Genomic DNA, 25,563 nt, shown 5'->3' with positions numbered 1-25,563 from the left:
ACCGAAAGTAATCATTTTTTATTTATAGAAATTGATACTGCCTTATCAAACGTCGGTCGAATATTTGCTAAATTTGCTAAACAAAATTACTTTGGTCCCGATAGAAACCGTTTCAGTTCAGATATTCTGTTGGATGGTCTTTAAAAATGATATATCTACGTGTACACACACGCACATGGAAGTGAAGTGTTGATGTTGAGTGCGGAAGAAAGGAAAAATGATTGAAAGTGTCGAGGTGAACGGTTCGTTTATAGGCGGCAAAAGAAGGACTGGTAAGCTGAGAGATGGTGAGATACATAGATGCTTTAAAATGTCTATCGCAGACGAAAGGATAAATCACAGTATTTCAGATCAAAGTATCTCAGACGGTTCGGTCTTGTGGAAAGACTAGATGATGATAGGCTATTGCAAAGAACGTTAGGGGAAAGAGAGGAAGGCGTTTCTTTATGTTGCTAACATAACCCTAAGTCCAGTATTCTCAATATAAAGGTTACTGTATGTTGCTAACATACGCACCTGCAGTTCACTCTTATATTTTCCTGCACATTGAACATTGTATTTACTAGCTTCATTAATGAATTTTTACAGTAACCTTATTGCTATCGTTATAAGCTTTTTGATGGGTAAAATACTTTTTCCTCGAGTAGCGGAATTGTTTCACTAAAATATGAACGCCTCTTTTCCTAAGTCAGTCAACAGAAGCTGCATAGTCAGTATATTACTAAACCCGTTTGCTGCTCTTGGCATTTAACCCGAAAATCTGAGTAAATGCTGTCTGCAGTTCTTCCTTCATTCATTTTAGCCGTAGGTTCTGGAGAATGATTCTGTAAGATATGATTCTTCAGTAACTGATGCTGATTCGTTGACTTTCAAGGCGTTTGTTTTGGAATTCCCATAACAATTGTTTACGGTACACTTTAACGAGCTGTCTGTACTTAGAAAAATAACTTCAACAGTTTAAAGTGAGTATACTAATCATCCATGGACTTGAATCACTTGAGGAAAGATGTCTCCTAAATTGAAATTGTCACCAGAAAGTTCACTGCTTTAACGTCAGTTCTTTCCACCTGGTATCATAATTTACATCGGTGCTTGCTGCCATTGTCCATAAAACATACATAGTCGTCGTCCGTGTACATTTAATGTTTCCCAAATCACGCCCTTATCCGAAAACCACCGAAAAAAGTGGTTGGCAGGTAAAATGGGAGTATGGCCACAATTCACTGGGCCTCTGAGAACCAATGTCAGGGTAAACAACAGAGTGGCTTCCTCTCCAAGATTTTCTGAAATTCAGAACTGATGCATTTTGTAAGGGAGAATCGTGTTGAAAGTGTTTGGCTCTTATTGCTTCATCCCTAGACAGTACTACCAAGTTACTGTTGGAGTTCTATAATTTCTTGCCTTATACTACAATTGTAACCTATAACATTAATCTGATAGTTTTGAAATTTTCTGGTTGACAGAAACATAAGTACTTTTCTGAAGGGTTTTTGCGTAGTGAAAACATAATCTGTAAAATTATTTGGTTATAGATTTAATCTTCTTGTCAAGCTTATATGCCTATGTTCGTTGGCTGCGCAATATGAGAAAACGTGATTAAATTGACATAAAATGTAATTAGGTACATGAAAAAACAAGTGTATAACTGTATGTGCATTACCGCAATCACCAGTTTGATAATTGAATAACAGCATGGCATGATGATCCCACTTATTGTGTGAATCAGAGAATGATAATGGTGTCACAATCTGCAATATTCAGAATCACATGACTTCAGGTTAACTTTGTTCTTATCAAAACTGCTAAAACAGCGCAGGTACATTTATTTGCCTTACGGAAGTTACGCAAGTTCCTTAATATTAGCTGAGAGAATAAAATTTCCGTTGAGGTCGTCACTCACGCAAAAGAGCTCCCTGCCCGAGACCCGGCCTGACCACAAAGTATGACTTTTGTTGGCGAGCAAGCAGGTTGCATTTGTTTCCTCTCTGGGGCGGCTCCCCTCGGAAGAAAAATGCCTAGAGGCTACACCACCCTCGTCATAAACCCCTCCCCCCCACCACATTCTCCTCCAGCCCTTCCCTGCTTACCACCCCTGCCGTAACCCGGTATTATCCCTATCTCCAGTGTCCTCTGCCCTCCCTCCCCGTGGGAAAACCCATAAACAAATTAGATACTGTGATGCGCAACCCACATGGGAGGCAAATTCAAACTCGTTTCACAGCTCTTCGTTCGTGTTCCATTTCTTTCACGCTGATTCCTTTCCAAACATCACAGTCAAACGATAGTGAAGAATGACGGAGAAAAAATGTTTTATGTTGCGAGGACGGCCAGCGTCATTAGCTATTGGTCCTATTCACAGCAACATTAATTCATAAAAGAATAATTCTCTCTGATCGTCTTTCAGAATTCCGAGAGCGATGGAGTTCGCCGAGAAAGAAAGAGGAAAAAGTGAGAGAGAGAGAGAGAGAGAGATAGAGAGAGAGAGAGAGAGAGAGAGGAAAGGGGGAGGGGGGTTGGGCAGCGGTGGGTAGAGAGCTAGTTGGGTAGGGGAGGGGGAGGGGGTGAATGAGGGAAAGGAAATTTTTCGAAGGGAATCGAGTTAACGACGCGGAAGCTAAATATGACCTTATCCTCCCTAGCCATAAGGGATCACTAACAAGATATAATGAGCGAAATTTCGCCTTTATGTAGCAGAGCGAAGACGCTTTGATCTGGCTGAACTGGTCTCTAAAAACAGAGGCTTGTGAGCAGAAAGCTGCCTCAAACTTTCAGCCATTCTTTTCTACCAGAAAAGAGGAATACATGTTTGTGCGCGCATACGTTCCGAGTGAGATTCAGAATGCTTGTGTATTTGGAACATTCAGTTCAAGCAAAATTGGGTTTTGTCATTACTTGAATGGGACCCACATATAAATGCCAGACGCTTTTGGCACATGCCATCGGAGCCTGGGGTGAGCGGTCAATGGTCACTGACATTATATAATGCCGTATGCAAGTTCCAAGTGAATTTTGCCATTCAAATATCTTTAAAAAACTCAGTTATTGTTTCAAGTTGATTTTTGTCTTAAACTTTTTATGTACCTTGAATGATGTGTTACTGCATTCCACTTTTGTTTACCATTTACAGTCTCATTCTCTTATCTTCAGGGCCTCACTATGACCCGTCGCCTTCTCTCCAATCTTCCATGGTCCGCCGCAAATTTTATGAAGTTTTTTCCCTGTTGCCCATTACACGACATTGTCACGGTCGGTAGCTATTACCATGCCAATGGCGTTTGATGCTTTATTGGTGGTCGATCGTCAAAGAACTGACCGCTTACGAAATTGGTCAACTTCAACGATAGGAGATCAGCGGTGCAGGAAATGTATTACTGTCGTAAGCATTTATTATCAATATATTCAATGGGAAATATACACATTAATTCACTCAGAGGTGTCTTTGGTTGAAAAGAATGTAACTGTAACTGTTCGAAGATTAAACCTCTGTGTCGCCTTTTGTAAGAAGGCGCTGTTTTATCGTTGTTTTTATCCTGATGTAGTTTTGGAGCTTGAAAAATGTGAGTTACTCTCTATTGTAGAAGAAAAACCTCCAGAGTTTTTAAAAAAAATACCCTTGACTTAAATTTATCCTTTCACTGAAGGTATTTCGTCAGTTATTAGGTGACGTTGAGGAAGTAAAACAACATTCACGCGCCCACACAAAAACACACCCCCACGCACACAAATACACTCACTACGTCGCTGAAGGACGATCTTCCGGAATAAAGAAATATTCCTTCCAGAATCCACAGGGGTTTGAACTTTGCTCTTTCGCGAACAAATTATCCAGGAGTTAATCATCGGGAACTGGAGCTAATTAGTAAGAAGCCATTAACTTGTTAAACCTACGCGTATGGAAAGTGTACTAAAACGAGCCACTCGTACTCCCTCATTCACTCCACTAGTTCTCGAGCCTCAGTGTGACACGTTGCTTTACCCAGTACTATAATTAATGTTAGTAATTAGCTGATGTCAATTTCGGAGGTCACGATTAGTATACTTTATGAACCGGAATCAAATGGTATTTGGCTGCTCTTTTTTTAATATGATAAATTAGGTAAACGATTGTATATATGTACATGTATAATATATATATATATATATATATATATATATATATATAGTATATATATATATATATATATATATATATATATATATATATATATATATATATATATATACAGAATTGACACTTGGCTATATAAACTCCCCGAACGACCGATGATACGGAACACATTCAAATATCAATTTGTTTTAGCGAGGAAGAGAGGTAACCATGGGCGAGGTAAAGTTTGTTATAATTTCTTCTGCTGCGCTTTCACGAAAAAAAATAAACATAAAAAACTTCCGCCGTAAAAGTTTGGTAGGAAAACTTTCCCATCTTAATAATTAGTTGAAAACAAGTAATTATAAAAGACACTGAGAGGAAATTGAAGTCAAACGCTAATTGGAGAAAAACTAAATTCCCTCGGTATTTCGGGATAAGCGTTTTCCACGCTGGAATTGGTTTCCCTTTGCTTCTTACACTCCCACCCTCCCCTTTTGCATTTTTTTAAGGGAAGGTTTTTCTGTCGGTGTTTGCATATTATCTGAAGAATCGTTATTCCTGGTAAAATGCATTACTTCGTTAGCATTCTTTTTTGTCCTTGAGTGAACTTCAAAAGAAGTTTTATCGGCGTCTAATGAAGTATCATGTTGCATCGAACCTGTAACGCAGTTCAACGACAGAAATTCAATATCAGGACGACGATGTCCCTGAAATTTTTAATGCACTTCAAGTGTCTTTTGTATGGTGGTTGCGAAGGCAATTAATTCAATTGCGAATTTGAAACGCTTCTTTCGTTGTTGTAGCACCAAAATAAGTTTGGGAGTAAATAAATCAAAAGTATACGTTATTCATGAGCCTACAGAAAATTTGCTATTGACAGACGTGGTATTTTCCCAAGAGCATGAAGAAGTTTGCTAATAAAAGTGACATGTGTTTAGATATATAGAGGGGGGAGTGACTTGTACGGCTTAGAGTGGGTTTCAAACAATTAATGTTTCTGTGGTTCTTTGATATGTCAAATGAGTAAGCTGATAGTAAATGTATGGATATACCGGTAATCTGGAATCCTTGGAAGAGATAGTTCAGAGAGGAGGCGGTTGCAATGTAGGTAGCGACCTGTGTAAGTTGTTAAATAGAGTTGTATATTAGTTGTAGAAAGAATACGGTTATATAAAGGCAGGAAAAAGAACCAATTTTCGAGTCCCCTTTTCTTATTAAAATGGAAAGTGTTCCTTTTGAATATGAACGAAAGAAAATGACGGAGGCTACCGAGGTGATTCGTATATATTAGGACAAGGAGAAAAAGGAAAAACGATTTGGCATAAATTAAAAATTTGCCTTTATTCATTTCTTGTTCAGGTCATGAAGCATATTGTTTCCCGACCGCTTATTTTGTGGCATGTCTTCTGACCATCGCTGTTGAGCCTAACCAGATTCAGAATATTGATCATAAGCTTAACGCAGGTGAAAAACTGATCATGGCGTTTGATGATGATGATTCAACTCATGAAGAGAAATGCAAATGCTTCTCATATAAAATTCTAGTGACATTTATTACAAAATTCTCTTTTGGGAGACATGTCCGAACTCTCTTTCATTATGCCAAGCTGGTGATTAGTGCCAATATATTTTTCTCTGTACCGCCAACATTCTTTAGTGTTCTTTTCCCTCTTGATGTCTTTGGTTTCCTTCCCTGCCATCCGGATATGTCATACTAAAATTGGCATATCGTTTCTTTAGTAGTTCATCTCTAAAATATCCAGTCCATATCTCTTTAATAATTTTCTACCTGTTCCGTCTTTTGAATTTATTTCAAAGTCCTTACATTCAAATTTCCTATTTCAATTTATTCTTAGTACTTATAAACTTACATTCCCAGGACTAGCGCACAGTTCCTAACTGACTTAGGAAATGACCCATGCTATTGCTTATGGGAAGGTTTATTACTCCAAATCAATCTCCTACCCCGTGACAGGCATACAGACACAGTAAAAACAAATTAAATTATTGTTTTTAGTCGACCTTTTCTTCAGTACACTCCAACGGTTGACATTTGGAATTAATTATCGTGCAAATTGGCAAAACCACTGCAAACGGAAGATGAATTTCTTTTCACGTTCCTTGGTACTGATTACCTGGAAGATAATCCCTTAAATTCTAGATTAAAACTTACAGGAATATATATCATTACATTTGGAAATTTTTTCCGAAAGGCACTTGCAGAATTTACGTGTATGGAGGATAAATGTATATGGTGCAAATAGGGATTAAATTAAAAAAATGGGAATTACTGCACTTCGAGTAACTCGAAGTGCTCACAACTTACACAACACGTGTAATTTCATACCATTTGCAAATGCAATCATACACGGTAAGGAATAGTATTACCGTCATTTAGGAAAGGAAAATTATTTTTTGGGGTTATATATTAGAATGATATATATTCATTTCTGTCTTTTATCAAAACGTATTTATTCAAAACAATAAATAACCAGTTGTCATGACGTTCCTCCATGAAGGGAAAGATTGTGTTGATTCATGATTGCGTTATTAACAAAGGAACAAATTGGCCAAGTTTATAGATATCGTACGGACATACTTGGCAGCATCTTTTCTCTAAAGATCACTGTAAATTTATACTTAATGCTATGTTCATGAAATTGATGTCGTTATAAAGATAATGTGTTATAATTGATTATGCTATGTTAAAAACGTCCCTAAAACTAATGTAAAGTATACGTATCACAAGTTGAATTTAGCCATATTGGAAAATGCTTTGCACTTTTGTTTTCTTAATCTGATGAGAAGGTGGAAGACTAACTGCTGCTGCGACATTTCACTCAGTAATAGGAAAGGAGCAAAAAGGCGTAATAGAGTGTAGTCTAAATATTTCGTATTATAAAAAAAGAATGCATATTCTCATGCAATATTAATGAATGAATTTAAATTAGAACCTATACCTAATTGTCTGTATCACAGGGAAATATTGTTTTAAATTTTTATCATATGATATTATTGGACTCATAACGACCTACAAATAGTGCTGACGGGTCTAACAATGATATGAATTAGGCCTATGCATAATTTATTCATATTCCGATCAAAGTGGTTGAGATCCTTCCCAGGTGAAATCCAGTGACAAAAGGTCACGAAATCGTTGCTTACCCGTCCACACATGCAATTGCCCTTCAGTTGGTCGGAAAACTTTAGGTAATGCCATCAGTTCAACTGTTCTAATCAGTAGACTGACTACGTCCACAAACTAGACTGCACGAAAGCTTTAACGTCGATTTCGATGAGCTGGCAGAAAAAATAACATGTAAGTAAACCTGATAGTGAACACCTGGACTAAGGTTATTGAATTCTGTGATAGTGAATGAGAGAGAGAGAAGAGGGTGTGTTAGGGACGGTAAAGAGGGAGAGAGAAAGAGATAGAGAAATGTCATTCAGTTTTCCTAGGTAACGCCGGGTTGGTCAGCTCGTATATATATATATATATATATATATATATATATATATATATATATATATATATATATATATATATATATATAAAATCACCTGAACTATAAAAGTTCAAACTTGTACAAATGCTTTTTTCGTTAAGCATACTGACATGTTTATAGTTTGTTATTTGTTTGATAGATTTTACTTTGCTATTTATCTTTCTTTTTCGTATTGTCATATTGCTCCTTTGTTATCTTTCATAGCTTATTCTTTATTTTTCAGTTTCTGTTTTTACGTTGGGTTGTTTTTCCCTGTTGGGACCTTGGGCTTGTAGTATTACATTTTTCCATATAGGAATGCAGCTTGGCCTGTAATATAATAATAATGATGAAAACATCCTCACATCTTATATGCGTAAGTCTGTCTAATGAAACGTGCAGCGGGTACTAAGATGTTCTGGACGTTATACTTATAGGGAGTTTGTCTTTGATTCACCCATATATAAATGTACATGTATCAGTGAGGGGCGCCTTGTTTCCCTTTATAGTTTATACCCACCTTCACGTAGAGACACTTTTTTGGGAGAGAAAAGTAAAACATATTCTCTTTATCTCTATAATCAGTTCATCACTTCCACAAATTCCTATTAACGGACAGGCATGCATAAAAACGTTACTTAAAGTTAACTTCTGTTGACCGAACATGTTTACCTAATGTCGTCTTTTAACAAAGATACCATGTGTATTCTTCCTCAGCAAATATCAAAGCAAATACGAGTCTGTATGGAACATGTTTGAGTGGCGTTCTGCATTGCTTTTAACACACCCTCTGTCAATTCTTTCTTGGCAAGGTTATTTCATTTTCTTTGTTAAAATTTTGCAGCTTTTCCTTTTATTTTTATTTATTTATTTTTTATCCTTTTATAAAACTCATTGATCAATTCTGGCACGTATCATTTGGTTTTTGAGGTATCGATGGATTCCTTCATTATATGGTACGTATATATTTTAAATTCTGCGTCGTTTCATATCTTTTGCCCGAGCTGTTTTACGGCCACTTTCAGACCATTTTGCAGCTGTCATGTACAACTCTCTCTCTCTCTCTCTCTCTCTCTCTCTCTCTCTCTCTCTCTATCTATCTCTCGGATCGATCGATCGATCGATTCTCAGGCCTCTCATGCTTGCTCTCTCAAGTATCTTGCACAGTGGTTTAGAGTAATAGAGAGGAATTGCACGAAAAGCCAAGGAAAATAGAGAAAATAATTTATTCACCCCTCTCCGCTAACAACAGAAAAAGTAAGCATCATGATGTTAGAACAAGTCTTAAACGTGTTAGGCTTCCAGCTTCCACTCTTGAAGGGTAGCTACCAGGAGTCTCACTGATTTGTCAGTTTTGATTTAGAACGCTGGAAGCTGGAACTGCTTCATTAGTTTTTCTCAGTATTCAAAGGTTTTGTCAGACCCGATGCTTTGAGTTTGATAGAAAATACGCTTTCTACTTTGTTGATTTTTCTGACTCGTCTTTATTGGGTTTGATTGATTTTGCAGTTTTGATTAGAAATTTGTTCCTTTGCGTTGGTTTTCCAAGAATTATTTATGTTTGTATTTTGTTTTTACCTTTTCATGTCTGTATTTTTACCTTGATGTTTTGTATACTCTTTGCCTTTTTATCGTTTAACATTTTTGTCTTTCTATGGAGTCTTTCTAAGCCTTTGATTCATGCATTAATAATAATAATAATAATAATAATAATAATAATAATAATAATAATAATAATAATAATAATATTATTATTATTATTACTATTATTATTATTATTATTATTTGTAGTAGTAGTAGTAGTAGTAGTAGTAGTATTGCGTGCCATCCGCGATCTCGTTGGTCCAAGGGTTAAGATTTCAATTGATTGACTAGGTCAATGACTTGGCTCAATTAGGATGTCCTTGCAACAGTATAACTGAATCAGTGACTGCGTACGACCAACGAAAAAATGTACTAACTACTAAAATTTGGTTCAAAAGAAAACGCTATACGTCCGCTGAAATTAAGTATAATATCACTAAAATGCAAGAGATATTACAAACACTAACTAGTGCCACGCCAGGTACGATGTAATAAGTAAATTAGCTAGAACTAATTCTGAAGTTAACACTTTGAAAAAAAAACAGGATTTCCTTTAGCGGGTCTGACACAGAACAGCTAAATGCAAAGTAACTCAAATAATAGCGTCTACAATCATTTAGAACTGATTCATTTGTAAGTTTCTGTTTAACACTGTTGAACAACACACAGGTAGACACATACATCTCAAAGATATTCAGAGTTGTAGCGACTGAGGATAAGGATATTGGATAGAATTTACTTAACTCTAGAGGCATAAACGCAAGGTAAAACTTCATTAAATTTCGCACTAGGTTTCAAGAAAAAATGTTTACTCGACAGCTTTATGCCAAGAACGCAACTAGAATCACTTATTAAAAAGAGTATTTATGTCACTGTACTGGATCACGTTTTCACTGTAATGGGAATTTGGGGAGACAAATTCAAAAGGTGATTGAGGATTTAGGAATGGGAATGCAGAAGTTGGTTTAGAATGGAAACTAGGATTACAGACACTGGTTTAGATCGAAAATACAGTTCTCTTGGCACATCACCTGATATGTCAGTGGACTTGACCTTCGTTGTAGTGTGAGCAAGTGGAGATGATGGCCGAGGAAGCTGGTATCTTCTTGTTGCCAATGAAGGGAGTAATAGGGTGCGACTGAATTGGCGGATCGCGCAAGGCCGATGGTAGAAGGTTTTGGCTACGATGGTGAGTTAGGGATTTGTCGAGTATGAGTCTGTTATGGAAGGGCTCGTAGGCCTCCAGCGTAAGCCAAGTCACTGGGGCGGATGAGTCTCCTTTACTCGAGCAGTGGACTGCTGGGGTCTGGTGATAGCTATTGTGACTAGAGCCTTTTTCCCAGTGTACTGTTGTAAGGATGTTTTATGTTGTTTAAGATTAAGCTGGCCTTATGCCAGCACGGGCTCTTGCTCAAGAGCAGCCCGTAGGTCATTTGAATATTTTGCAGGTCTCTTGGTGTTTATAGGTCGATCTTTGCAGTCTCTTGATGTTTACAGGTCGATGTTGCAGGTCTATTGGTGTTTGCATCAGAGGTGAAAGGTCGATAGTTTGCAGGTGATTTGTTGTTAAAGATGTCGCAACCCACAGACCTCCCCAGGATCGATGCGAAGTAGTTACAATCACATCGATATGACGTGGTTACGATGGCGAGTCTCGTCCCTTTCCCATGAATGCTGTGACTGAATGCAGGTGGGGATATTAGTCAAGTAGCCGAACTCTGTATTTAGCTTAAAAAATGGCTCACTGCTGATTTCATGTTAGAATAGTGTAACAGGTGTTAAAATTTTAAGTGTCAAGGCATGGGGAAGTCTATTCATCTTGTTGGACATTGTAAATGTGGATGGTACAGCCGCCATGACAGTTTCCAAGATGGCCGCCATCAGAATTTGTTTTATTCATACTGTAGGTTGTAATGGACAGAAATTTATGAGGTTTGTGACAATTACACCATATTTCAACTCGAGAAACATGTTTATGTACTTTATTTTTGTTTTGGACCACAAAAATTCGTATTATTGCCAGTTTTATGAGGAAAATGAAGAAAATGGGGTAAAAATGAAATGAGGGTAAATGATCTGAAAAATAGACTTAGCAGAACAATCACTACGTGTATTGAAGGAAACATTGAAGGAACAAACAAACATTTCACAAATGCCTATTGAACTTGAACAGTAAATGGATTTCTGCAAAGGCTTTTACATCCACATGATTGTGTGCATCCGAGTCCATTATGTGTACATTTGCAACATCGAGTTGCACAAACTGCTCGACATTTGCATGTTGTGAGCTCCAAACAGAATGCAGTCATCAGTTGTGGCTGAAGCATCTCACTACCTTCTTTTACCACCGGTTCCCACCCACTTTCCTCAGGTGCAGGAAGATGGGGTTCAGCTTCCAAGGCTCTACTCCACACTAGGGACTGATAATGTGCGCGCCTGATGTGAAGAATCAAAGCATCACGAGTTGGAGGCAGATTCTCAATTGATTTGGTCAAGCCAAGAAAATCACACTTGACTTTCTGGATGGAGTTTTCTTGGCTATTGGGAACATACAGCTTGCAGACAAAGGACTCTGTATCAGCAATCACATTCTCATCTGGAAAGTCTTCCTTGCCAAGATTCTGCAAAAGCTGTGAGTTTTGTGCGAAGATAGCCCATGCAAAGCGCTTCCCAATTCCAGCAAACTGGCTTGTACTATCCAAACCTGTTAAAGCATGAAATGCAAGAAGTTATGCTCTCTGCGAATCTGTGATGTTGATGGAATGAACAGGAACAAAGTGTTGCTTTTTAGGTGTTCCGGCTTTCATCCAGAGAAAGTGGCTGAGCTGTGGCTGGAAGGCAAGAAGGAGAACAAGAACATCAGTGTTTCGGCTCACAACAATAGTTTGTGGGTATCCCTGTTCACTTGCATCCTTCACATGGAGAAGAATCCTAGTGTCCGCCTCTTTATGCTCACCAGATGACAATTTTGAGACATCTCTCCCTGACGATGTCTACACTTTTGCAGGGTCCATGAATCCTCCGTTCAATACCAGCTCCACTCTTTCTTGATTGTGGAACTTGTTTGCTAACTCTAGGCATAGAAAATTAGCCAAGCTCGCTTTGTTTTCATCTAAGGAGATAAATCTATCCCACTGCCCCATGGACTGACTTCTTGTTTGCACATCTCGTCTGATAGCTTTCTTGCTTCGTACTCTCTGACTTCGAGCTGTGACTTGACTGTTTTCTTCCTGTACTGGTCAAAGGCAAGGTCAACCCTAGAACAACTGTTGGAAAACACGTGACTGACATAATCAGCAACAGCATCAGCCTATTGCCGAGGATATAATCTCATTATTACTTGATACATTCTTAACGTTGGAATTCACACCTGCAGAATGAACACAAACAAACAAAAACGCACATGCTTGCCATCGGTAAATGTAGACGTATGCCGAGCAGTTAAAATCATGCACAAAAATACGATTATTTGATCCAATGATTGTCGGTTGTGACCAAACAAACATCCAACCATAAGGAAGAATCGACTCCCATAAACCCCTATGACAAGTCAAGACCTATGCCCCCATTATACTTCAGAGGGTAATGGCGCCCCTTCTGACACCAGCCACACTCTCAGCTCTATTACATTGTGTCTCCCTTCCATCTGCCTCCTTCTTGCTGTTGTCCTCTCTCTTATAACTGTCTCTTTGTTTCTCCTCCTTCAGTGTCTTCTAGGCCTATGGAGGTCTTTCTCTCCTCAACTTATGCCTTCTTTATTTCTTCATGCTTAATTTGAGTTACGTAAGGCCCTACACGATCTGGTGCTAGTTGTCTTTGTAATAATAAGAATTTGGAATGCGGCTGTTGATATTACAATTATAATTAAAGAGCAGTATGTATGCTGTTATTTGATAGATAAGGCTTTTATTGGTAGATAGCTAAATCCCATTATTACAAGAGAGCGCCACGAAAACCGAGTTAATTCTTCTGCCGGTAACAGCAAGTAATAATATTATTACGACAAAAGTTGAACAGACGGGTTTTTTCGCCTCCATGATGAGAAAATAAACCTTCAGAATAGATTCAGTTATATTATTTTCCTTAAAAGAAAAATTAGAGAGAGGGAGCAGAAGTTATAAACATGTGCTTGAAAGGGTGAAAGTGATGGATGGAGGGCAAAATGTTGAGGGAAGACGTATGGAGGGCAGTGGCCATGGTGGAGGGGCAGGTTTCATCGTGCGTCTGGAGGCACAGTTCCAGTGTTACCAGATCACATCCAGCCCTTGTGGCTGAAATGTGTTTACTTATATGGTTGGCCGACTGTACCTAGGAGTTAAAGTTATGCAGGGATTAAAAAACCCCTCCATACAGGATAAGAAAGCTCAACAGCAGGAGTTTTTTCAGAGGTGTAGAAGTTTCCTTGTAGTGGCATGCACAGAAATAAAGAAGAGGTATAATTTCAATGATGGTGTCCTGTCAAAGTTAAACTGTCTCTGTCCAAAAAATGCCCTCTCATCAGAATTCAGAGAAGAATCCCCTCCCCTCTTGCATCTGAGCTTCCCCTGATTGTACCCCCAGATGACCACTCACTACTTCAAAAGCTGGATGATCAATGGAGAATGTTTCCCATATTGCAACATGAACTTAAACATCTCGTTAATGAATCACCTGATAAGTTCTGGGGAGAAGTGTCCCAAAAAGAGTCTAGCTTTTCAGACCTAGCCAATTTTGCTCTAACTGCTCTTTGCTTGCCGCACTCTAATGCTGAATGCGAACGAGTGTTCAGTAAAGTTAACCTCTTCAAAACTAAACAAAGAAACAGACCGAAAACAAGGACAGTTAATGGGCTCTTCTCTCTGCTAGTTGCACGTTTATCATGTTCAGCTGGTGAGTCTCCACCTATAACAATATCATCCAGATATGGATAAGCAAAATCATAAGAAGCTAACAAGTGGGAAATGAACTTCTGAAATATTGCAGGAGCAGAATGGATACCAAATGGTAATCGTAAATATCTATATAGACCCAAATGTGTGTTAAGCACCAAATATTTACGATCTTCTGGAGCAACTTCCATTTGCAAATAAGCATTCTTGAGATCAAGTCTAGTATAATACTTATATCCAGACACATTGGAAATTAATTCTGACATATTAGGTAATGGGAATTTAGATTCATGAAGAATTTCATTTATTTTACGAAAATCCCTACAAACCCTAAGGGATCCATTCTGCTTCCTGACAGTAACAATTGGCGAGGCATAATCTGAGAATTCTACTCTTTCTATAATCTTATTTTTTTCAAGCTCTTGCAGCGCACTCTCAACCTCACTGCGTAACGTCAGTGGCACCGTGCGGACCTTCTGAAAAACAGGAACATGACCAACTTTAGGATACAATCGGGCTTGAAAGTTCTTAAGAGGTTTCAAACTACCTACATTATAGTTTTCCACAAAATCTGTTATATTTAATTGATGGACATTAATTATATTGCACTTATCTATTAAATTCCTACCAATCAAGTTATTTGGGGAGTCTGACCCAATAATTATGAATTCAACGTCTGAATGATTTTGCTGTTTGTATTGAAAATTTGAAACTTTGACCTTTCCAAATACTTTGATTGGCACTTGGTTATAACCCTGCAATTTAGTTCTACAGTTCAGTAATGTCCAATTTAACTTCTTGAAATCTTCATACTTTAATGTAGAAATAGCTGAACCGGTGCCAATTTCAAATAAAAATGGCTTATCATTCAATTGACAACTAACAACATAAGGTTGAACAGAACTCTTGTTTACTATACATCTCAAATCAAGTGACTCTTCATCATTGGATTCCTCTTCTTGGATTATAACTTGATGAGTTTTCATCAAGTGGGGTTTCGTCGTTGGCGGCGCTCTCGTGAAAACTAACCTGAAGCTGCTGGACAAGCCTAAGAAGACAATTGTCATAACTTGATACTTTCGCGGGCTCAAGGTGGATTAAATACACACTTCGTGTAAAGTACTCACAGCTTTATTGTTCCTTCACTCCGTTATAGGTGGTATAACTTATGACTTATGCATAGCGTTACTCTCCTGATCCTGGCTGCCCTTTTTCGGATCTTGTTTACATGCTGACCTCTTTTTGACCGGGTCCCGCCAGCATTACAAAGTAGAAAAATAGTAATGTATCTCTATATCAGGGTTGTAACAGCAGCTATATGCAGTATGTATGCTATATTTTTTTTTTTTTTTTTAGTTTTAGACATCAAAGGTAGCGTTGGAATTGTTTAACAAGGAAATTCTGAAATGTCACCCTTGGGGAGATCCGGTCAGGGCGACGTAAACAGAACATAGAAAACAACTATTATTCGATATTAAGTTGAAATAGGCATTTTCTAATAATTCACGGAACGTTCAAAATGTTGTCATTTATTTCCTATTTTATTAATCACTGACTTCTCATTTTGCCTTACATTGAAAACTCTGTGTGTGTGTGTGTGTGTAACACACTCGATCGGTGGCCGAGGCAAAACACCCTGTTACACTTCTTTACAGTATACATGGGATTTCTGAATGACGAGTCCAGCGCAAATTCATTTTAATAACACTACCAGAAAGTAATCTATCTTTTTATATTTTACCGTAAATGATTTTTCATCACATAATAATATAGAAGCTTCACTTGTATGTGTGTTTACATCTATGGCATTTCAAAAGAAGTCTTGCGGTTTCTGCCGTTTTGTGTGTCGTCCGCCCCACGTCGGTGACGAAGCAAACTTTCATTATAAAGAGGCTCCTGTTCTTCAACTATTAACGTCAGTAATTTTATTTAATAGTGTATGAAAGAGGTGAAGATAACTTTCTACTTATATAATATCAGCAGATTGATCTGAGAACGTAAACTGATGGGATTTCATTTACAAGATGGTTTGTTGAGTGTCTTCAAGACCAAGTAATTTCGCTTAAGTTCCTGCAGCAATTTTACAACTGAAGGATACGGGTATGGTAGAAATCAATTAATTTATATTTTACTGGACATCAGTTGCCTTGTGAGTGAAAAGGTATTGGTAGGTCTATATAACTATTCTGCAGCGAGCTAGACTATGGCAGCTGACGTTTTTCTATGCAGTTTTACCCTATTCGTTTCGGGAACAAATGATCAGCGTAAGGCTACTGAAACTCTATAGGCTATATCTCAAAATTGTTGCGGACTACAATGGATATTGGTAATTTGGTATAGGTATTTTAGGCGGGTGAAAATACAAGAGCGAAATAGGCATACAAGGAGGTATTCTAACATTGCCATGGCAACCTGTAGTATCTGTAGGTTCTGATTCTGAAAAGGGTAAACTTTTTTGGGTTGGGGGGCGGGGAAGTGATACAAGGATATGTTTTAAATGGTCCATGATACTTTAATGAAGGGTATTAAAGTGCAGCGTGCACTAGTTAAGTAAGGACCTGGTAATTTAGGCTTGTGTTAGTGGTCTACCAGGCTATGACCTGATACCTAAGGTTTAGTTCAGGTTAGGTAAGGGTAGATTCCCAGCCAATAATTTTTAATGTTAAGTTCCCAAAGTTAGGTTAAGTTGCAGTCCAGGAGGCGGCAAAAAAAAGTCTGGCTATGTAAGGCCCTCTGTGCCTTTGACTTGGTTACATTGGGTTGCAACCCTGTTATTTTAATTCACAGTTCCATAAATTAGAGTAGGTTGGGGGTACGCTCATGCGAGCGAATCCTCCTGGCATCCTAAGTTAGGATCCCCTGATAGGTGAAGTAAATCAATGATTTTTCACCCACCCAAATACCCAGCTTTCCATATAAAAGGGGGAGGGGGGGTTTATTATATAGGAAAAAAAACGTATTTTGGCCAAGCCCGACGTGCTAGATATAAGGCCTTTTTTTCAATTCGTTCAAATGCAAATTTCCTCGTTAATTGTAGCACAGTAATACCTTGATAAAAGAGACAGTCTTCACAGTAATACTTGGATAAAAGAGACGGTCTTCACAATAATACCTGGATAAAAGGGACAGTCTTCACAGTAATACCTGGATAAAAGGACTGTCACCACAGTAATACCTGGACAAAAGGGAGGGACAGCATAGTAATACCTGGACAGTCACCACATTAATACCTGGTTAAAGGTGACTGACAGCACAGTAATACCTGGATGAAAGGGAGTGTCACCACAGAACACTGGATAAACGGGACAGTCACTACAATAATACCTGGATCAAAGGGATAGTTACCACAACAATACCCTGGATAAAAGGGACAGTAATACCTGTCAGTTCACCCCCACGACTGTTAGAAGGCCCAACCGGGTGAACGTTCCACGTGTAAAAAAGTAGAAACTGGCACAGTCGGACCATCGCTCATTTGCCAAAAGAGTGACACAACTCAAAAAATGTGTTTGGAGCTATTGATACCAGCAGATAGCCTCTTCTTTATTCCATATTGGGGTAAAAAATTCTTATTTGTATTTGTCATTAAAACAGCTCAGTAAAAGAATCATCTAAATATAAATGGACAGAGTATAGAGAATTTCAACTTCAGATTGCTTTTCCCGAAATATAACAATTTTCGAGTTAAGACACTCTTCTGGCAAATGAGCGATTATATACTCGTATCCCAATTTTGATCCTCATTTAACTTTGATGTTAAAATTGGTGATATAAGTGAATTATAATCAAGTCTGACGATTTGGTTTGTTTCTTCATTTATCTAATGAAAAAAAGTAGAACTGCAGTATTAAGACAAGAGTAAGGGAATTATTATTATTATTATTATTATTATTATTATTATTATTATTATTATTATTATTATTATTATTATTATTATTATTATTTGTCAATTGTGTAAGTAAATCCCTATGTAGTATTCTTGCTTAAGATTTGCATAGTCTCATGTCCAATTACCCTTTTTGGGCATATTTCGGTACTAGCTATGATTTATTTTTCCTGTGATGCAGTTGAGTCATCACAGAGTTTATTGTTATTTCAACGGAATAGATAAATTGATAAGAGGAGTGACATTTTCTCCTTCGGTTCTAAGTCAAATGGACAATTTCCCCACGGTCCGGACCTTAAAGGGGAACTTCTGGTTGCATTTCAGATGTTCCATATGTGGTATTATTCCATTTAAGTACCCCAGTGAAAATTTTTTTGGGGAAGGGGAGTTTTCTTATTTTTTACAACCAATTTTCTATTGCACCATGGGCGCAGCCATTTATGTGCGTCTCCTCTGTTATGCATGACGTCATGTCGCGGTATGCTCAAATAGGCGGAACTATTCTACCAGGCGTGCTGTCTACACAATTCATGGACACATACACACACACACGTTTAGAAAACTGCCGTTCACCCCATCACACCATGCACATTTCGATTGACAAGTGTAAATATCAATTCAAATGCATACAAGTGGAGGCACCATAGTATAGATAGCGGTAAATAGCCGCCCTATTTTCGTCGGTACCGTGGTCTGTTCAGACCGTCATTTCATGTTGATCTATTTTCACTCATAGCTGTGGCCACCACTAATTCCTTTAAGGAGAAAAGGGTTCCTGAATACGCGATGTCGAAAAAATAAAAATAAAAACTACCGGGCCACTGTTTGTAATCCTGAAAAACATCATCATTAATAACTGTCGCCATTTTCTCTCTCTCTCTCTCTCTCTCTCTCTCTCTCTCTCTCTCTCTCTCTCTCTCTCTGGCAATGTTGCAACATCACGTATATTACACACACATGCACACACTTGCCCATGCGCGGTATGCTTTCGTAAGGGCTGTCACTATTGCCATGAGTGGTGGGTCTCAATAGTCCCTTTCAGGTGTGTGCAGTTTTGCTTTAGTACTTTTGATTCATCCGTGTACTTTGGCGTTCCTCGTTCGTAGACAGCATGTCTAAAATGTGACTAGTCTTTGGTACATTATATCATAGATACATACATACATACATACATGCATACATATTATATATATATATATATATATATATATATATATATATATATATATATATATATATTATATATATATATATATATATATATATATATATATATATATATATATATATATATATATAATATAAACCTAGATGGACAGATTAATATTAATAAAAACATCAATTAGAGCATTATGCACGAAGAATGGTACGCACACATTAGCTTTCCTATTCCAAACAGAGTAATTTCACATGCACTGTCATATGTAAATATACCAATACACCGTTTTTCTACACAAAAATACTCTCTCTCTCTCTCTCAACTGCTCAACTATCGAATGCAAAGCCTTAAACCTAAATGAAGGAACAAATGAAGAATTCCAGACCTTAGGGGCAAGATGAGAGAGAGGAGAGAGAGAGAGAGAGAGAAGAGAGAGAAGAGAGAGAGAGAGAGAGAGAATTCATTAGAAAAAAGGGTAAATAAAGGAAAATCCCCGAATTTATTGCCATAGATGAGGTAAAAAAAAAAACCGGAAGAGAGAGAGAGAGAGAGAGAGAGAGAGAGAGAGAGAGAGAGAGAGAGAGAGAGCAGACAAAAAAAGATATGGACTGTATTAGTGCGTGCATACTTGTTGCAAACGTTCAATTGAACTAAAGAATTCATTGAAGAATCATTTGAGTAGGGGGACTTTTGGTAACAATTATAAATTTCTTGTAAAAATGATTTCTGAAAAATTAACCATCACAAACACAAGTCGCTAATGAAACTCTGTGTGTGTGTGTGTGTGTGTGTGTGTATGTGTGTGTTTGGTGATCTCTTCATTCTGTATATCCCATTACCTTCCGTTATTATTTCTTTCCAATAAACGGCAGAATACTGTTCTTTGGAAGCTTGAATTTCAAGTCACTGGACCCTGTGGTGGTGGGCTTATTCTACATGAATGAGGTTCATCTTTAGAATAATAATAATACTAACTTTGAGACTACAACGGTCCCCTAGAAAGGCTAAAAAGGTTAAAATAGAACGGACGATAAACTAGCTCACGAAATCAGGAAATAGAAAACTTCTTAATGGTATCAGACAACCGGTGTCTAAATATCCTAAGAAACAAGTGGCCAGCGTTACGCACGAGTTCTATGTCAGTGAATTATTATTACCCAATAATTCAAGTTACTCATTGGCATAATGATTGTTGACGGACGTGCGAATTGTTAGGGGCAGTTGGGACGGGCAACCAGAGGTCCTGTTCTTGCCCAGGGCCAGAAAAATAAGAAAAAGGTAGAAAGGAAAGGGGGTTCTATAGACCGTATTCATATGGAACAAGCCCACCAAAGGGGCCACTGACTTAAAATTCAAGCTTCCAAAGAATATTATGGTGTTCATTAGAAAGTAGTAACCGAAGGTAACAGATAAACAGCCAGAAGAGACTAGTAATTGGATAAGAAAAAAAAATAAATGGACAAATAATTAAATAAATAAACAGATACTTGTAAAATGTAATGAGATTATAAAATACACACTGTTAACAGTCATTTCACGTTGGTCTATTCTTACTCACAGCTGTGGCCATCACTATTTCCTTTAAAGAGAAAAAGGTCAAGTTCCTAAATACGCTATTTCGAAAGAAGAAGAAGAAGAAAAACACTACCTGGTCACGGTTTGTGATCCCGAAAAAACATCATCATTAACAACCGTAGCCATTTTCTCTCTCTGTCTCTCTGTGTCTCTCTCTCTCTCTCTCTCTCTCTCTCTCTCTCTCTCAGTACTGTTGCAACATACGTATATTACGCCGACACACACTTGCGCACGCGCGGTAAGCTTGCGTAAGGGCTGTCATTATTGCCATGAGTGGGTCTCAATAGTCCCCTTTCAGGTGTGCGCATTCCTGCTTCAGTATACTTTTGATTCATTCGTGTCCTTTGGCGTTCCTCGTGCGTAGACAGCATGTCTAAAAGGTGACCTGACTTTGGGGCATTATATTATATATATATATATATATATATATATATATATACTATATTATTATATATATTTATATATATATATTATATAAATATAAATATATATATATATATATATATATATATATATATATATATAGATAGATAATAGATATAGATAGATAGATAGATAGATAGATAGACCAGCAAATGAATAATATTAATATAAACCTCAATTGAAGGATTATACACTAAGCATGGTAGTACACACATTAGATTCTCTATTTTTCTGTTTTTCTATGCAAAAATATGGTCTCTCTCTCTCTCTCTCTCTCTCTCTCTCTCTCTCTCTCTCTCTCTCTCTCAACTTATTGAATGCAAAGCCTTAAACCTAAATGAAGGAACAAATGAAGAATTACGGACCTTCGGGGCAAGAAAGAAAGAAAGAAAGAAAGAAAAAAAAAAAAAAAAAAAAAAAAAAAAAAGAAAGAAAGAAAGAAAGAAAGAAAGAAAGAAAGAGAGAGAGAGAGAGAGAGAGAGAGAGAGAGAGAGAGATTTCAGCAATTTATAACACCAAGAGACAAGACAATTAAAATTCAGAATCTTTCCTGCTATATTTCGATAAACCAAAATATCTCTCGTGGAATATAGAAAATCAACGAAAAATCTAGAGTGAGAGAGAGGAGAGTATATGAACTGGATACTTCAGATATGGATTTCAGTTTGAAGAAAACGTGGCCTTACCTGGCCTTGGCAGCAGCTGTTATTAGGACGTTTTTGTCCAGATGTTGTTGGAAATCCGGAAGAATAGTCATCTTGTTTGGTGTGGCTGCCTATTCGCTGGCGAGATTTCTCTCCTGACTGATGATGATGGAGCTGAACAGCCTAAGGAAAAGGAACTGAACGAGAGAATTGCGGCCTTACAAGACACCATCCAGTATCAGAGAGAGCAGCACGTGCACTTGGACAGGACAATAATTCTTCAGCTACAACAGACAGAGGCTCGACTACCAAGAAGAGACGCAGAAGGCAGGCGGAAGGGAAGAACGCGTTCGTGAAATCCAGATCACTCAGGAGGTGTTGCAACAGCAGGCCTTGCAAGAGAGGGCCCACTCGCTCGAAGCTGGAACGATAAAGAGAAGAGGGAGAAACGGCAGCTGGAAGAAAAGATCGTCAAGATGGCCGAAGAAAACCAGCATCCGAAGAACAACGTGAAGGAAATTGGTCAGAGGAACGATGCCCTTTGTGAGAGGATAAGGGAACTGTCTGGGCAGTGGCCAGACGCAAACTGCCTGCTTGAGGGGCTCGAGAAACTCCTTCGACAGAAGGAGAAAGACGTGCAGCTAAAGATGGCAGAAGCGGTGCGGATAGCGAGGCTCATCAGGAACAAAAAGACTCAACCGAAAAGTGGGAATCCGACAGGAATGAGCTGGAGCTGAGGTTGGAGCGCCTGCAGAAGGACTTGGAGGACCTCTTGGAAGGAAAAGTGTGGACTTCAGTGTGAAGTTGAGACAGCGAAACTCAAGAGAAACGAGCTGGCATGCTTTGTAGAGGAAGGAAATGGTCGCCTGGAGTCGCTGGAGAAGAAGGCCAGTGTCCAGAGCGAACGGAACGACCAGATGGATGATGAGGTTGGATGGCTGCGAGGAGCGAAGGAGAAAATGGTCTCCGATTTGAAAAAGCTCCAGAAGAAATAAAGACGAATGGGGGAGAGCAACAGAAAACTGCAGAAGATTCTGTCGATGTTCAAGAAATGGTGTGATGAAGACTGCACTGGCCTCACTCAGGCGGAAAAGATGTGGAAATTTTCAGGAGGATATTTATTGAATGGAGAATTTGATGTTTATTTTGTAATAAGTTTGTTTTGTTAATCCTTGAAGGAAATTGAACTAGAAGAGAAATAAATATGTTAAAATGTTTTCTTAGAGTTTTATTGATTCGTGGATGGAAAAGAAGAGCGGGGGAATATAGAAAGGGTGAAGAAAATAAGGGGATTGGTGTAGGTGCCGGGAAAAGAACCAGGATTAGGAGAACCCCCAAGAAAAATTGAGAGGATTTCAATAGGATGGGTGGAGGTGGCCAAGGGAGGAAGAAAGAGAGGATTCAGTAGGATTCGTGGAGTGCAAGGAAAAGAAAAACAAGATTCAGAGAATCCCCTGAAGAATTGAGAGGATGCAGTGGCATATTCTGGTTCTAAGGAACAGAATAGCTATTACGCTGTTCAGGGACAGGCGGGCAGGCGTCCGCCACGCGTCCTGGGATGGGCGGGCCGGGCCCGCCGTGGGTCTCAGGACGGGTGGGCAGGCGTCCGCCACTGGTTCCGGGACGGGCTGGCCGGGCCAGCCGGGCCTGCCGCGGGTCCCGGGACTGGCGGGCAGGCGTCCGCCACTGGTCCCGGGACAGGCGGGCTGGGCCCACCGTGGGTCCCGGGCCTGGCGGGCACTGCCATGGTCCCGGTCGGGTGCCACGGTCGGGTGGCATCTGCCACGCGCCCCGGAACCGTGCCCGCCGCGGTTCCCAGGACGGTTGGGCAGGCGTCCACCACACGTCCTAGGACGGGCGGGCCAGACCCGCCGCAAGTCCCGGGACGGGCGGGCAGGCGTCCGCCACTGGTACCAAGACGGGCAGGCCGGCGTGCCGCGGGTCCCGGGACAAGCGGGCAGGCGTCCGCCACTGGTCCCGGGACGGGCAGGAAGGCATCCGCCACGCGTCCTATGCATGCAGGCCCGGCCCGCCGTGGGTCCCGGGACGGGCGGGCTGGCATCCGCAACGCGTCCCAGAACGGGCGGGCCGTGCCCGCCGCTGGTCCCGGGACGGTTAGGCAGGCGTCCACCACGCATCTTGGGACGGGCGGGCCGGGCCCACCGCGGGTCCGGGGACGGGCGGGCAGGCGTCCGCCACTGGTACCGGGACGGCCGGGTCGGGCCCACCGGGGGCCCAGGGACGAACGGGCTGGACCCGCCGTGGGTCCCGGGACGGGCGGGCAGGCGTCCGCCACTGGTCCCGGGACGGAAGGGGTGGCATCCGCCATGCGTCCCGGAACTGGTGGGCCGTGCCTGCCGCGGGTCCCAGGACGGTTGGGCAGGCATCCGCCACGTGTCCTGGGACAGGCGGGCCAGCCCCGCCACGAGTCCCGGGATGGGCGGGCAGGCGTCTGCCACTAGTCCTGGGACGGGCGGGCCGTGCCCGCTGCGGGTCCCGGGACGGTTGGGCAGGCATCCACCAGGCGTCCTGGGACGGGCGGGCCGGGCCCACCGCGGGTCCCGGGACGGGTGGGCAGGCGTCCGCCACTGGTACCAAGACGGGCGGCCCGGGCCCGCCGCTGGTCCCGGGACGGGCGGGCTGGGCCCGCCGCGGGTCCCGGGTCGGGCGGGCAGGCATCCGCCACTGGTCCCGGCACGTGCGGGCAGACGTCCGCCACTGGTCCCGGGACGGAAGGGTTGGCATCCGCCCCGCGTCCCGGAACGGGGGTGCCGTGCCTGCCGCGGGTCCCGGGACGGTTGGGCAGGCGTCCACCACGCTTCCTGGAACGGGCGGGCCGGCCACGCCGCGAGTCCCGGGATAGGCGGGCAGGCGTCCGCCACTAGTCCCGGGACGGGTGGGCCGTGCCCGCCACGGGTCCCGGGATGGTTGGGCAGGCGTCCTGGGACGGGCAGGCCGGGCCCACCGCAGGTCCCGGGACTGGTGGGCAGGCGTCCGCCACTGGTCCTGGCCCGCCGCGGGTCCCTTGACGGGCGGGCCAACCCCGCCACGGGTCCTGGGACAGGCGGGCAGGCATCCGCTACGCGTCCCGGGACGTGTGGGCCAGGCCTGCCGCGGGTCCCAGGGACGGCAGGCAGGCAAATCCGCCACACGTCCCGTGACGGGTAGGCCAGGCCCACCGCAGGGCCAACCCCCCCAGGTCCCGGGATGGGCGGGCAGGCGTCCACCATGCGTCCTGGGACATGCGGGCCGGGCCCGCTGCGGGTTCCCAGGACAGGCGGGCAGGCGTCCGCCACGCGTCCCGGTAAGGGTGGGCCGGGCCCGCCGCAGGTCCCAGGATGGGCGGGCAGGCGTCCGACATGTGTCCGGGACGGGAGGGCCCGGGTCCGCCGTGGGTACGGGATGGGCGATTGGTGTCTGCCATGTGTCATGTGACGGGCAGGCCAGGACTGCCGTGGGTCCCGGGACAGGCGGGCAGGCATTCGCCATTTGTCCAGGATGGGCGGGCCGGGCCCACCCTGGGTCCCGGGACAGGTGGGCAGTGTCCGAAACATGTCCTGGACATGTGACGGATACTTGCCAACGCGTCTTGGAATGGGCCGTGGCAGGCGTCCCCCACCCCCCCAGCGTCCCGGGACGGGCGGGGCCAGGCCCGCCACAGGTTCCTGTGGGACGGGCGTGGCAGGCGTCCTCCACCAACCACGCTTCCCGGGACGGGTGGGCTGGGCCTGCTGTGGGTACCGGGACAGGCAGGCAGTGTCCAAAACATGTCCGGGACAGGTGGGCGGTGTCCGACAACGCGGTTCCTAGACATGTGTTGCGGACCCACCACCCCCGTCCCCGAGACGG

At 41.6% G+C, this 25,563-nt stretch overlaps 1 protein-coding gene across 1 annotated transcript; it reads right to left on the bottom strand.

The window, feature by feature from the left end:
* Window positions 1–23,156: 23,156 nt before the first annotated feature.
* Window positions 23,157–25,268, bottom strand: LOC135223141 (basic proline-rich protein-like). The gene has a single exon (XM_064261645.1). The coding sequence runs from the start codon at window positions 25,266–25,268 to the stop codon at window positions 23,157–23,159; it is 2,112 nt and encodes a 703-aa protein (XP_064117715.1).
* Window positions 25,269–25,563: the final 295 nt, after the last annotated feature.

Source organism: Macrobrachium nipponense, chromosome 8 (genome assembly GCF_015104395.2).
Source record: "Macrobrachium nipponense isolate FS-2020 chromosome 8, ASM1510439v2, whole genome shotgun sequence".
NCBI lineage: Eukaryota > Metazoa > Arthropoda > Malacostraca > Decapoda > Palaemonidae > Macrobrachium > Macrobrachium nipponense.
Note: the sequence above shows the minus strand (reverse complement) of the source record. Positions and strands in the feature narration are given on the sequence as shown.

Excerpts from the sequence above, each read along its gene's own strand:
- LOC135223141 (XM_064261645.1), bottom strand. The coding sequence starts at position 25,268 with ATGTTTCGGACACTGCCCACCTGTCCCGGGACCCAGGGTGGGCCCGGC.